This window comes from Notothenia rossii (genome assembly GCF_949606895.1).
Source record: "Notothenia rossii genome assembly, chromosome: 11".
In the NCBI taxonomy this organism is placed as follows: Eukaryota; Metazoa; Chordata; class Actinopteri; order Perciformes; family Nototheniidae; genus Notothenia; species Notothenia rossii.
The window spans coordinates 25,987,793-26,000,783 of record NC_136910.1 but is presented as its reverse complement, the minus strand read 5'-3'; the positions used below and the strand labels follow the sequence as shown (position 1 = coordinate 26,000,783).

The window sequence follows — 12,991 nt, the reverse complement described above, 5'->3', positions numbered from 1 at the left end:
TCTTTAAAAGTATGTAGTATGTCTGAACTGTAGTAGTGGGTAACTGTAGATATATATATATATATATATATATATATACAGGTATGTAGTTACTTTCCTTCTCTGTTGTGATGATAAAAGTTCAGGGAGGGTGTCTCTGTATCAGAACTACAGCTGATCTGGTCATGTGTTTACTGTTATCATTACACACACACACACACACACACACACACACACACACACACACACACACACACACACACACACACACACACACACACACACACACACACACACACACACACACACACACACACACACACACACACACACACACACACACACACACACACACACACACACACACACACACACACACCTGCAGAGAGCGCACACTCAGCACAGTGCAGCGGCGCGTGCACACGTGTTTCTCTCTCTCTCCTCCCCCCACTCACACGCTGGCTGACCTGCATGTAACCCTGACATCACGGTGAACTCTCACGCTCAACCAAGTTCACTGTTCATCACACACACACACACGCACACACACACACACACACACACACACACACACACACACACACACACACACACACACACACACACACACACACACACACACACACACACACACACACACACACACACACACACACACACACACACACACACACACACACACACACACACACACACACACACACACACACACACACACACACACACACACAGAGAGAGAGAGAGAGACACTTCAACTTTTCACCTCCTGTATTAAAACATGTCTACTTAAGCACTGGTTACGTCACTGTGTTGCACTGATGGACCCTATTGGTGGCCCCATGTTAGGAAGCCAAAAGCTACAAATGGAAACAGATTTACCTCTTGGATGCCATTATTGTATGAAAAACATGATAAATAACCTTTATGATGCATGGCCAATGTTGCTATGGCAATAGCGGCACATGCTCATGCAGCAGATGGGGGCTGTCTGTCATGAACTCGTGGCTAGAGTTTTGTTAGAATGTATGTCTTTTTGTCTTCTCTTTTTTAACTAAAGCTAAGAGTCTAATTGTGACTTTTAGAAAAAGTTATGGTTGTGAGTGAGGAAATATAAACACATAAAGGATAATAAAAGATAACATCTATACGTGAAAGTCAGCAGCAACAATTGCAAAAAGCTAATAGGCAGAAATATGGTCACTGTCACTGCACAGTAACAAATGACCTTATATCCCTCTAGCGCAGGGGTGGGAAACCTTTTTCCTCTCAAGGGCCATTTCAATTTTAACAACATCCTCCGAGGGCCGTACAAATGATTGAACTCAACATCTGCTTAAGAAAACTAAAATCACAGCCCATTCTTTTTTCGCCTTTCTTTCATGCTGTGCAAAGAAAAAACAACCTCTTAATCCAGATATTTTACCATGACTGGCGCATGCATGCACGTGCACGGTGTGGCACGACCACCAAAACAGAAAGATATGGACACACAGTGCATGACATTAAGGATTTTGGGAGATGGCCCTGTGGGCCATCTAAGCTAATTTACAGATGGCTCTGAGCCCAATAAACATTGCCCTGAAAAATGCGCGTGGACGAAATGACACACGAAGGGTTTGGGGGCCTCCCCCTAGAACATTTAGATTTTTGCAGGCCTTAGATGCTGTCTGGCGCATTCTCTAGACTGAATTATAAGATGAACCACCACAATATTATATTGTACAATTTCAATGTTATTCTTCATTTCACTTGTTTGTTTGTTCTTGTTTGTGTTTGCTCTCTTGCAAGTCCTGCATAGCTATAAGAAATACTGAAGTTGTTGGTCAAGACACTTTCCATCTGATGAAGGCAAATGCCTTCCCAGATGTAAAAAAGTAGAAAACATTAAATTCAGTTGTAACTGCCAAAACAAACATTATTTACACTGTTATGGCCCCTGTTAAAAATGTTTGTAATGTTATCTACTGTAAGTTGGTCGAACGAATGCCTCCTCATCCGGAATCTGACCGAGCAGACCCGAGCAGCAGTCGAGAGGAGCCGAGCGCATCCGCGAAGCACACAAAATGGCGACGTCAGAGTTCCCGTTAGCTGGCAAATCTAAATCTCTTCGGTCAAAATAATTTCCCTTTAGCGCAATACCGCTTCAGTTGCGCCACTTATGTGACAGACAAGAATAGTCAATTCTAATGTCTAACACTTAATGTGGAGAAAGAGATGTGCTGTATGGGTTGATTGTGCGTTGATCTGTTGGTAATGCCTCGGGGTTCCGGTGGGCATGTAAACAAATGCATAATGCTATACTGTGTGGCCTCACCCAGTTGCATAGCGACGCTTATTGTTTAGGTGTCTTATAATAAGCAGGAAGTCATATCATTAGCTAGAACTAGCTGGATCTGATCGATATAGACATAAACGCGAGTGAAGTCTAATCTGGCGGGAGAGAGAGTCAGCTGCTGCTGACGAGTCGACACGCAGGTCTGCATGATCACATGCAGCGGTGAGCGGACAAAACACACACTTCAGGTTAGAATATCACACGTAGCTATTTTAATTACCTCTCAAACTACCGTAACTAGTTAAAGATATGTTTAGTTTCACTTTCGGGTCACTCATTACTGCAAGCTGCATGACACTGGCATAATAGATTGCCCGATCGGGCAACCAGCAGGTGAGGCTTCATTGCCCGAGCTAAATACTAGATGGCCCCGGGCCATCGAGCAGCCCTTAATGTCGAGCCCTGGACACAAGATATGTACAAATGTAGTTAGTTCCATATCCATACATGATTTAAGTTGAGGGGGACCTAACCTCCTCTAGGGGTTCCGGGGGCATGCTCCCCGGGAAAGATGTGTTTTTAAATGTTGAAGTTAAAAGCATCAATCTGGTGTACTTTAAGAGATCTATGGATACATCTCTCATATGAAACAGAACTGTAAACAGATTTATTTTTTCTTTATGGATATTTTACAAATCACTCCCCTTTCAAACTGTATTCTTGTTTATTAATAACAACTTTTTACAGTCATATAGAATTTTATACCAGTTTTTACTTTATTCTCTTATTTTTGTATAACTATATTGATCATATAAAGATGTGCCTTTACCTCACTGGTTGTAGAAAAAGCTTCTTATATTCGTTAGCATAGCTAGCTAACCAGATGCTAATAACAACAAAGTTATTGACTGTATGATCAGTATGACAGATGAACAGATCGCCACTGGGCTTTCAACTAAAGACACAGCCACGCAAAAACTGCGGCATGTGTACGGCTCCTTATGCGTACTGCAATTGTCAGCACTACACCCCTGTCAGACGTGATGACACGTTAGGCTCGTGTTGTGTTCAAGGACCCTGACCTTGGCCAGGAAAAACAGGCACTCGCTCGCTTGTCTAATTTGTTTGCGGTCTAGATTTCTTTAATTCTTTTTTTTGCGTATGTTTATAATCTACCTCGAGGGCCGTATCAAATGGTCTCGCGGACCGCATACGCCCCGGAGGCCGGAGGTTCCCCACCCCTGCTCTAGCGGAATTCTCCAGTTGAACACAAGTGTTACCGCTTTTCCACCAAGGGGTTTCTTGGCTGGTTCGTTGCCGGTGTCCGATTGTGAACCCCTTTTCCAATACACTTTCCACTGCTGCTGTGACCGCTCCTCCAAATCCTCCACAGTTGGTTCAACTGCGGCACCAACCGTTTGCTTGGCCGGACTGAAAACCAAGAGCCACACAAAAGTGTGGCACGAGTATAAAGTTGTTACAAAGGCAGTTGGGCCGAGATTCAAAAGTTGCTAGAATTGGGCCTTCACACATATTTCCAATCATTAACTATTCATACGTGTGGCAGTTATTTCATTACTCACCTTACTTTGAATGCTTACCCGGTTGCTATCATTGTAGCATTTGCGGTTTCAGAACTAGAACAAAATCCCTTTCCACTCCTCTCAGTAGTTACTGTGAACAATTATGTATAGCTCAAAAGTTGATTGCGTCTCTCACCTGACCAGACCCAGTGCTGATGCAGGCCGACTGTCCCCCTGCCAGCACCACAGAGCAGCTCTGCAGGTCCTGGGAGGAGGCTTCCAGGTTGGACCAGAGGGTGGTGGAAGGGGGGCTCCTCCCAATGCCACAGTCCCGGCCCGAGACCCCCTTTTTTATATGAATGGCAGCAATCCAGTGACTTGGCTCAGTCTTACTGCTCTAATTTATATTATAGTGACTCCACTCATGGCAATATATTTTAAAACAAACATGTACACTTTAAGCTATTTTTTTGTAGACCATGATGGAAAGGAGCAGGGAAAACAAAGTCTTATTCTACCCATTACTCAAAAATCCATGGTCTGTCAATCACAGCTGCTTACAACCAACACTTACAGGAATAAGGAACCAACAACACCAACACACTCTCACTCCATAATCGTCCAGGAGCGACGTTTGGTCAGGGTCCCGTGGCGTGCAGTTGTGACGCTCCTAGGCTCCTTCAGCTTCATAAAGGGACGCAAATAGCTTTAAACTGATTGCAATGTATTCCCATCTGCCGCGGGATTTGACGCTCATGGAAGCACGGCATTCGTTTGTGTCGGCTGCCCTTAAACACCCGGAAGTAAGTATTCCCCTTACTGTCGATTGATTTTACAGTGATATCTGCACTACTCATCGACTAAAAAACACCAGATTATCCTTGTTAATTACACAACATTGATTGGTTTAAATTGTGTACAATGCTTTTGTATTTTTCCCCTTCGATTCGGAGAAACAAATATTTTTTCGGAGTAAAGGATGGTAGAAGACACTACACTAACCAGAATCCCCAGCTATCGTTTAGGACTACTCCATGTCAGCGCCATGTGCTCTGTTTAACAAGCCCCGTGATTAATTCTCAAGCTCTGTGATTGGTTGACCTCCAACTACATTCCATTCATTCCAATGGCTGGCGTCTATGTCACGTAATCTTCAAATTTCTCCCTGCAGTAAAAATAACATGGCCGAACTTAGTTTTATTCTCGGCGGAAAATGCCTATTTTAAAGTTAGTTTGGCCATTAAAATGCGTTTTGATGTCATTTGATGCGAGAAATATGAGTTGTTATTTCAGATTATGTGTGCAGTGGATGTACATGATCTTTAGTTTGCTAGTTATTACGAAGATTACTTCAGGAAATTGCATCCATAGAACGTTTTCATTGTTACCAAGGTAGTTGCAAGGGACGCTGCTATCGATATTATTTCTGTTATGTTGTGTAACTGTTTAATGGTGTTATCTTTATTGCTACCCCCTTCCCCGTCAATGTATAGTGTTGGTCCACAGAGCAAACTTATTAGTTTAACAAAATCCGCATCTAAAGATACGTTATTTTCCCCCTGTGCAATTCCAGTCTCACATCTCACATCACATCGTCATTAACAAATACCGGAAACAGAACGAAAACATTTAAAAAAAATTAAATAATACTTTATTCCGAGTGTGCTTGGTTTTCTCTTTGAAAGTCATCACATAACGGCATTGTAATACACGGTTCGGCTGCATTAAATATTACATATCTGCCGTAGTTCTCTATTTATAGAGCCCTGATGAGAAGACTTCTAGACAAACATGAGGAACTGCCGCCAACACTGAAAACGTGACGTGGATCATAAATATATCAGCAATTAAACTACATCTTACATTTCTTTTCACACAATACGTCTCCTTGCAGGATCAACACTAATTTGGCTGACTTTTAAATTTGATCCAATTGGTAGATAGGCTGTATTTACACCATAAAGGTGCACAGCTGATAGAAAGGGACACCTGGTGGTTAAAGCATGTTATTGAATTTCATTATTTTTATTATTAGATATTAATAGGATCCCTATAAACTATATTCATTACTCGTTATTCTCTACTAATAGTTAATTAAAGACTGTATATAATGACTATTTTGCACATCCCTTTCAAGATTTCAAGATTTACTAAGGTTTAATGACATATCATATTCACAAACGGTGTAGTTATGCAATGAAAGAAAAACTTGGGTCGCAGGTTCCTCAATAGTGCATTACAAGACATCTATCAATATTTGTGTTTACCTCCAGCAATGTTAACTATGTTGAAGCACTTATTTTAACTGATATTATACATATGTATTATAGTCTTATAAGATGTATGTAGATATTTAATCTCCGGCCTTGTCAGGTATTGAACAATCAATAAATAAAGAACACAGAATTATTAAATATAAAACACAGAATTTGTGTGATTATACTAAATGATTTACAAATAAACACCACTGCATATTTACAATTGTTACACATGCTGATGTAACGCAAATGTTTCCAACTTGGGATCAATAAAGTATATCTTATCTTAAGATGATCGATGGCTACTGCCATATTTGCAAAATTTGCCTCTGAACCTTGACAAGTGCATGTTTCAGGCTTATCAATTCATGTAATGTAATGTAATGTTATCAATTAACAACAGGGGTCAGAAACATAAGACCAGCTGTTAAATGAGGTTCTTCTGACCTTAGCTGGCATGTGGGTATATATATTAATGCTGCCCATTATGGGCTCAAGCCATTTTCACCCATTTATGAATTATATGATGATATGATAATTTGAGTGTTTCCTATCCCCTAAACCTCCAGGGATGTACACAGTTTAATACTGGGGACGGGGTGGGGGGAGGGGGGGACGCGCTGGACCCGTTCAAATCCAGTTTTGGACAGTCTGCCGTGGTTCCATCCCATTTCAAGTGCTGTTCGACGCTCGGCGTAACCCTCGGAGCACACTCTCCAATCACAGAGCTTGAGGACGATCACGGGGTTTGTCAAGCGCAGCGGAGAGAATACTTACTTCCGGGTGTAATATTCTCGAAGCAAATGAGCTGCTCCGACCCTCGGTCCTGACGGACTCCAACTTGTGTTTATTAATCAAACAAATAAATAAACACAAGGATAATTATGTGTTATTGTTGAGTAAATGGAGAATTGCACAGGGGAAAATAACGTAGGCTATCTATGCCACAATTTTAGATGCAGATTTTGTTAAACTAATACGTTTGCGCTGTGGACCAACACTATTCATTGACGAGGAAGTGGGTAGTAATAAAGATAACACCATTAAACAGTTACACAACATAACAGAAATAATATCGATAGCAGCGTCCCTAGCAACAAGGAACAAGTAGTTAATTTTAATAAAAGACATTAAGAAAAAGGCATTTTAAACAGTCATTAAAACCTGTTAAGCCCCAAGGTCCCCGCCGGCGGGGATCCTGTTTTTTTTTTCAGGACACTGTGTCTCAGGGGATCTTAATATTTAAGAACCTATTAATGTGTTATACCAGATTAACGGAAATAATCTCAGCTAACTGACGATGTAAACCATTTTTACCAAAACAAAACACAAGTCTCATAAGAAGCATCTAAATGACCCCTTAGCGAAAAATGCTAACGGACATTGGCACAGAACTCAAGATAAAAGTACCCTTATTACTTATCGTAGCTGCACATACAAGATTTCCGATTAAAGCAGAGGTTCCACAGATTATTTAGGTATATAGTATCATCACTGATGGATCCGAACTTGCGACAGGGGAAGCAAAGACAGACATCACAACACGTACCTTTACGTAGCTTCTAGGGAGATCGTCTCACCGTAGCTGTTAATCTGATCAAAAGACGTGTTCAATGGCATTAAAACGAGAAAAAACGCGGCTGAATCAGTTTATCCATAGGTTGATAAAGTTCCTGGGCAATAATTGGAATTATTTATAATCCAATGATCAATTTTTATGTAAAAATCGCAGAGCAAAAGTTAGCTGCTAAGGGTAGCCACCAGAGTGGCTGCTGCTTCCGGTCTTGGCTATGCGGCAGTATAATACACACACATGACCAAATAAGGACTATGTGGGAGTTCCCCTCGATTCTATTGGCTCTGACGGTTAGAAAGAGATGTCACATGTCAAAATCCAGCAGGGGGAGCCAGAGATATGAAAAATCCACCCAAATGGCCCTAGAAGAGGTTTTCTTTTGCTAAATCTGTCTAAAAATGTCAAATATCACTTGTTTTGCATCAATCTTGATACAGGGTACTTATTATATGTTGTACTTTGGATTCCTAAAGCTTTTATTCTACTAACCCATCATCCAAGGTTAGTTTTCACTATAAGTACAAAATATATTTTGGACGGACACTATCATTTACAGTTTTTTACCATGTTCAATCTGAATTCTCTTTAAAATAAAAAACATCTATATTGAATTTGACTTTTCTACATCCAACTGACAGGTTTATCATTACTTTGAGAAAAAAGATTATTAATTTAACCCTTTTAGAAGGGAAGATATGGTCATTTGTTCTGGGAATGTCATTTTCGAGCCTGAAACCTGAAAAACAGGCTCGGGGTTTAACAGGTTAAAATGCATCACAATCTACCTGTATTGCATTACTCTAAACATGTAATAACGTGATTTAACCAGTAGGTGGTTTGGGTTAAAAAGCTGTCAAGTTTACAGTGTTAACAAAATAAAATATACTGCTGTTTCTGGTTTAGTTTACGACGGATATATTTAGTTATTGTTTTGATATTTGTAACACAAAAGCGATGGAAAAAACCCACAGCAACACAGAAAAGATGGTCTTAACATGACCCAGCGGTCTAGTAGTTAATAAAAAACAATAATATCAAAACAAAATATTACTACTAACTTTATTGTGAAATTCAAACTGAACGGTAAAAGAATAATTTCCGGTCTATTCTGAGCCCCATCTCTGTAGATAAATAAAAATAAAGAACTATACGACAGATGTGCAAATATATTTAATGCAGCCGAAACATTTATTACAATGCATTCATGTGATGACTTTCAAAGAGTAAAGCAAGCACTGCTGAATAAAGTATGATTTTAACTTTTACGAAACGTTTTTTTTCATATGGAATGCAGTTGGAGGTCAACCAATCACAGAGCTTGAGAATTAATCACGGGGTTTGTCAAACAGAGCCCATGGTGTAGTCCTAAACGATAGCTGGGAATTCTGGGTAGTGTAGTGTCTTCTGCCATCCTTTACTCCGAAAAAATATTTGTTTCTCCGAATCGAAGGGGAAAAATACAAAAACATTGCACACAATTTAAACCAATCAATGTTGTGTAATTAACAAGGATAATCTGGTGTTTTTTAGTCGATGAGTAGTGCAGATATCACTGTAAAATCAATCGACAGTAAGGGGAATACTTAGTTCCGGGTTTACAATTCTACGTTATCCAATGGGAATGGACGTACACATTGCCTTTAAGGGCAGCCGACACAAACAAATGCCGTGCTTCCATGAGCGTCAAATCCCGCAGCAGATGGGAATACATTGCAATCAGTTGAAAGCTATTTGGGTCCCTTTATGAAGCTGAAGGAGCCTAGGAGCGTCACAACTGCACGCCACGGGACCCTGACCAAACGTCGCTCCTGGACGATTATGGAGTGAGAGTGTGTTGAAAACACACCCTACCATCAGAGAGACAGGTCACCTGACACCTTCATACTGTCTGATTATTCTTTCTTTATACATTTCCTTAAACCTTAAGATATTCATACAGCCCTTTACATGATTTGGTAAAGAATTCCACAGTTTAATGCCAACTACAGACTAGTCCGTGCAAAACGTAAAAGTTCTATGTTCTCATCCTTTGGGCTTAAAACTAATCATTTGTATATTCTCTGGTAGTATTCGGTTTTTTGCTAGCTAATGAAGTCTGTAAATCAATTTCATCTTAAAGTTTTAACTTAAATGTAACATAGTTGTCTCCAACAGCAGCTAAATCCTGCACACGCATGCACCCACACCCACACACACAAGCAGTGCTTGAATTGGAATAAAAAAGGTGCCAGTACTCTAAATCAGCAACAAGTATTTGGCACAAAGTCATAGTATATCCTATAATGCTGGTGGGTTTGTCTCTTTTCTGTATATTTTAGAAAGGCTCACTGTACTTAAACAAAATGACTCAGGGTGCATCTGAGATTAGAGGGGGTGCAGTGGTAAAGTACACATTTTATAAGTGGGGAGTGGACCTGACACCCTCTAGTCTAGGGGGGTCCGGGGGCATGCTCCCCCGGGATTTTTTTTTTTTTAAATATTGAAGTTAGATGCATCAATCTGGTGCACTTTGAGAGCAAAATGAAGAGATATATGGATACCTCTCAACATCCATAATGAAAGAACTGTAAACAGATTTACTTTTTCTTTATGGATATAAAAGAAAGTAAAGCTTGACTCCTACTGGCTGGTTAAATGACTCCTCGTCCCTGAGGCCACTACCAGTTTTTTGTGCCATTTTGCTGGATTTATTTGTCAATAGCGTTGCTGCACAAAGTGATAGCCCTCTAGTTTAAATCTACTACCCAAAAAGAAACATATGGAGATGGGTTACTATTTTTAAAAAATTGCAAATCTATTTGGGAACAGTGGGGCTGGGCCTCAAATCCTATAGGGGGGTCCGGGGGCATGCTCCCCCGGTAAGATTTCTTTTTAAATGTTGGACTTAAATGCATCAATCTGGTGCATTTTGAGGGGGAAATAAAGAGACTACACCCATATGAAACAAAAATGTATACATTTAAATAATCATAAAATGATAAGTACATGGCCATAACCAATAACATACAATATCCAATATGAAAAAACATTGAAACTTGTTTATTTATTTGTTTTTGGTTCATTTATAGTTGTGAGTGTGTCTGGGCTCCTGAATCAGCCTCTCCTGTCTCCCTCCTCTCCCCCCCGCTCCTCTTTGAGGCAACAGCAAAGACTAGTTTTAGCTCTCAACAAGTTTATCTTACCTTTTTTCACCTAGTTAACATTTTGTTTGTATTATTCATGCATATTTTACTAATCACTACCCCCTCAAATGGAAATATGTGTTTACATAAATGGTGACCGAACCGTTTGAGACCCACTGAGATAACTTAAACTAAGTTAACTATCTAAAGACTCAGAGAGTAATTTACCTCACCAGAGCTTTAGTTATTAGCCTCTCAGTCTGACAGCAAAGGACTCTCCCTCCACCTTGTTGTTGAAACAACTCCTTATATCCGTTAGCGCAGCTAGCTAGCACCAGATGCTAACAACAATACACGTAACCGGTGCGCGCGCTTTCTCGCTCGCTCGCGCCACACATACACCAACACACACCCTCCCGAGCTTGAATGACACACAGAGACCAATCGAGGGCATTAGTATGATCTGTATGAAAGTGGCAATGTCGGCAGGCCACGTCATGTAGACAGCCAGTCACCCTCTGTGAGGCAGAGTCAGACCCATATTTGCGCTGCGTTGCGTTCACAATATATACGTATAAAAAAAATCCTCAGGCCAGCAGGCCACTTAACAGGGCAGGCCATTGGGAAACCTCCCGGTCCCCCCGATGGCCAGTCCGGGCCTTCATGACGTGCCGCCGGTGGCCGGCGGCTGGCGGCTGAGTACCGGCATTTTACTGAGTACCGGCACCTTGCCGGTACTCAGTAAGAAGTGCCGGTACCACATGGGTGAAAATCAGAAGTGCCGGTACTGCGTACCGGTGAGTACCGGCCCAATTCAAGCACTGCACACAAGCACGCACACAAACACACACACACACACACACACACACACACACACACACACACACACACACACACACACACACACACACACACACACACACACACACACACACTTAGAGTTACTGTGGAGGGTTCAGCCGATAAAGAGACACGTCTCTTCCTCCTGATGGAAACCACCCACAGGTAAAAGGTGGACTCAAACACCACTGTTAATGAATAATAATGTTGTAACTGCTTATATCAATATTTAACTATATCACAGCAACATTATACAGTGATGAAATGCTGCTTTAATGATGCGTTCAAACGCATGTTTGAAGTGGATCCGTAGTTTGAGGTGCAAATCTGAGCAGCTCCCAGAGGAGGAGGTCAGAGGGAGTGTGAGGATCCTGGTTCAGATCAGGGTCACACTGCTCTGACATCATCCTTGTGTGTGTGTGTGTGTGTGTGTGTGTGTGTGTGTGTGTGTGTGTGTGTGTGTGTGTGTGTGTGTGTGTGTGTGTGTGTGTGTGTGTGTGTGTGTGTGTGTGTGTGTGTGTGTGTGTGTGTGTGTGTGTGTGTGTGTGTGTGTGGGTGTGTGTGTGTGTGTGTGTGTGTGTGTGTGTGTGTGTGTGTGTGTCCCACTGTAGACACTCTGTAGGTCTCAATGTGAGAGAGAACATTCGAAAGCTTTACACCGTGCCTCCATGTTAGTTTTATTTAAACTCTATAAAATAATACTGTTGGTACAATATACACTCTTTTGCTATTTATTATGTTTACTACCATCTGCTACTTCACTACCTCAGACTGTAACACCATTGCTGAAAAGATGATCACTTTCATTGCAATATACACTTTTCTACTATCAATTCATGTTACTCCTGGCTACTGCTTCAATATTTGTACGTGTTCTCTTTTTGATGCGACTATGTATTTCTAACCATGGATGTGTTCTCTGAAGTAATTGTGTTTATGTGTGCTTTCTTCTTTATTTCTATATGACTTTGTTTTTGCCTCTGTCTCTGTGCTGTAACCACATTATTTTCCCCACTGTGGGACTAATGAAATCCAAAAGATAAATTGAGCCAGATCCATGATCCAATCTATTGTTCGAAGTCTGAACGTTTTAGCATGTTTTTATTTATTTAAATGAGAGTAAGCGTTGGTCTCCATGGGAGTCTTCTTCAGCGCTGCTCCTGCAGAGAAGTACTCAGGTGTGTTACTTAAGTTAAAGTAACAATACTACATTTACATTTACAAGTAAAAGTTCTGCATTCAGAATCATACTTACAGTAGGTACAAAAGTATCAGCATCAATATGTACTTAAAGTACCAAAAGTAAAAGTATACATAATGGCCTCTTTCTGAATCATATAAACATTGAGTTACTGGTTATTATCGTGATTATTCATGTATTTTTATCACAGCTGGTAAATGTAGAGCTAATTTGAATA

The 12,991-nt window shown here is 40.7% G+C and overlaps 1 protein-coding gene across 2 annotated transcripts in view; it reads left to right on the top strand.

Annotated features, from left to right (window-relative positions):
* The first annotated feature begins 2,012 nt into the window (after positions 1 to 2,012).
* Positions 2,013 to 12,991, top strand: part of LOC307024255 (uncharacterized protein) — a 39,996-nt gene continuing 29,017 nt past the window's right edge. The window contains exon 1 of one of the 2 annotated variants that reach the window (XM_079658226.1): positions 2,013 to 2,476. In XM_079658226.1, coding sequence (XP_079514352.1) covers positions 2,461 to 2,476 — 16 coding nt within the window. In that variant the 5' untranslated portion in view covers positions 2,013 to 2,460. Of the gene's footprint in view, positions 2,503 to 12,991 lie in introns of both variants that reach the window. The other variant, XM_079658228.1, reaches the window with a different exon arrangement.